The sequence below is a fragment of the Notothenia coriiceps genome, unplaced genomic scaffold (assembly GCF_000735185.1).
Source record: "Notothenia coriiceps isolate Sejong01 unplaced genomic scaffold, NC01 NC01_scaffold00003087, whole genome shotgun sequence".
In the NCBI taxonomy this organism is placed as follows: domain Eukaryota; kingdom Metazoa; phylum Chordata; class Actinopteri; order Perciformes; family Nototheniidae; genus Notothenia; species Notothenia coriiceps.
The window spans coordinates 53283-55866 of NW_011335788.1; the positions used below are offsets into that span (position 1 = coordinate 53283).

At 36.1% G+C, this 2584-nt stretch overlaps 1 protein-coding gene across 2 annotated transcripts in view; it reads left to right on the forward strand.

Moving 5' to 3' along the window:
- The window catches only part of snap47 (synaptosome associated protein 47), a 7693-nt gene extending 5866 nt beyond the window's left edge, over window positions 1-1827 (forward strand). For both annotated transcript variants that reach the window (XM_010766102.1, XM_010766101.1), the window contains exon 5: window positions 334-1827. In XM_010766102.1, coding sequence (XP_010764404.1) covers window positions 334-480 — 147 coding nt within the window. In that variant the 3' untranslated portion in view covers window positions 481-1827. The remainder of the gene's footprint in view (window positions 1-333) is intronic.
- Window positions 1828-2584: the final 757 nt, after the last annotated feature.

Genomic DNA, 2584 nt, shown 5'->3' on the forward strand with positions numbered 1-2584 from the left:
GAGAGGGATTTAAACATGTACAAATTCAAAAAGTATTTGTACTTTGTAGTACAATATTTGGCTTTACCTGATACAAAGCTAGCTTACCAGTCATAGCTTCTCAATTCCTGCTGCATAGTTTGTCATCTGTTTTTTCTTAATTACTTTAACTTATTGTATTTGTTTGTGTTGATTACGTCACAGCTCTTTAATTTAAGTTGGTAGCTTTTAATACTTCTGATTGGACTTCCATAATATAACATAGTGAGTGTGTGTGTGTGTGTGTGTGTGTGTGTGTGTGTGTGTGTGTGTGTGTGTGTGTGTGTGTGTGTGTGTGTGTGTGTGTGTGTGTAGATGCTGATGCAGCTGAAGAACCTTGCCTTGGAGGCAGAGACAGAGCTGGAGCGGCAGGATGATGTTCTGAACGACCTGACCAGCTCCACTGACCGAGCCACCATGAACGTAGAGAAGCACACCTGCCGCATGAGAAAACTGCTGTAGCTGTGACAGCGTCCCCATGCCCCCCTTTAGGGATGCACAGCAAGCTTCCTAATCGTCTTCATGAGGTTGGTAGAAAGTTGGACCAGCAGAATACAGCAGTTGGGACATGCATACTCAAGACACTTGACAACAATTTTTGTTGCATATTATTACATAATCACACAGATTCAAGCGTATAGAGTTTACGGAAAGTACAGGAACTTGACGCTAAACACATTTACCAAAATCCCTGATATTTGCCTTTTAGGTTATGAGTTTTTTGTTTGGTTTCTTTTTTTAAATTTTAAATAATTCAACACAGCTTACTAAGCATTTCATTTGTCATTACTTTGTGGAGTTGCCATTTGTAAAACAATTGCCTAAAGTAAAAGCGGCACCCAGTTGCCCATCCAGCACTATGTTGGGTCGATGCTGATGATTTGGCTCTGCCTATTTAACCTATTGGCTTTGGAACCTGAGTTGTATATTGGTAAATAGCTTGCATCTAATGCCTTCGGAAAGCGAAATATAACAAGCCTTATTTTTTATCTTTGAAGAAACACATTTGTTTTATTTCAGTTGGGCGGACATATTCCCCACTAAATAAGGTGTAAGCAATAGAATGACGGTTAAAGCTTTCCTGTTGCATCACATTAATATCCTTGATGATGGAGTGCCAGTCTTTCTTTTTATAACCTTTGCTTTCACATTATTGTCCTGCTGTATCTGTGTCACTTGTCCTCTCCAGACATTGTCTCTGTGCTGCTTTATGTTGCATGTGTTAATATTGCTGCGTATTATTGCATCGAGAGAAAGGGTCCCAACCTTTCTAAGATATAGCCGAAGACTGTAAGCGTGCAACTTGTTCTGGGAATCTTGAAACCAGAACCGAAAACACTTCCATGATTTGTTTTTAAATAATGTAAACTAAATACTCCATATTTAACTCACAATCTACTGTATATCTTGTGAACAATTGACAATTTAATTCTGTATAATCTGTAAATGACAGATGCATGTATTGTGATTTTATTGTGTTCTATTATTACTGTCAACTTGTAATTAGCTGAGAGTTATACTTTAAATTATTTTTAAAATAATAATTTCGGAGCTGTAAATACGCTTCTTTTGCTGATGATACTAAACTTATCCTGACATTGGATAGAAATAAACGATCAGCTATAAATACAAAGGGAAAAGGTACACCTGCATCTGTTTAAAGCAAACACATGGAATAAATGAAGCAACACTTGCATTTTAGATATTGGAATCATTTAATTATTTAATTCTACTGAAAAGTATCACAATTGTTGGCCTGTCATAGCATGATCTGAAATAAAAGTAAGTCTCCAACTATCAAAAGTAAAACTGTTTTTTTTTGTTTATTTTGATACATTTAACAATGCATTAAACTTTGTTTAGTTAGAAGAGTTGCTCAACTGCTCTTTGATATAATTATTAAACGTTAAGAGTGAACGGTACAGGGTAAAAAACACAATTGGTTTTCCGCCAATAAAACCCTATGAACTTTCCATAATTATGAACAAAATCAAACAATTCATTACATTCTTTGTTCGACAAGAATATAATTTCAAATGATGCTGTGTAACCCACACTTTAATAACTGCTGCCAGCTGTGTTGGAAAGAATATGTTCATCAACCATACAATCATAATCACTGTAAACTGTTCATTCAAAGTATTCACACCCCTTCCATGTTTAACATTTTCCAATGTTGCAGCCTTAAGTTGAAATGCACTGCAGTTAATCATTTATTGCTAGTGTTATTTAAAAAAACGAAATAACCAAAACATGACATTCTCCTTGACACAAGTATTGAGACCCTATGCTATGTCACTTGAAATATGGCTCAGGTACCTTATAATTATCCTGATCATCTCTGAGATGTCTCCAAACCTCGATTAGCTTCACCTGTGGTAAACTCAAGGGATTGGACATGATTTGTAAAGGCTGTGTTGGTCTCCCATCTGACAATGCTTATCAGACCAAACATCAAGCCATGAGCTTAGACCGGATTGTATTTATGTCAAGAACGTTTTAAAAACATTTCTGCTTTATTCAAGGTTCCAAAGAGCAAAGTGGCCTCGGAAATAATTACATGTAA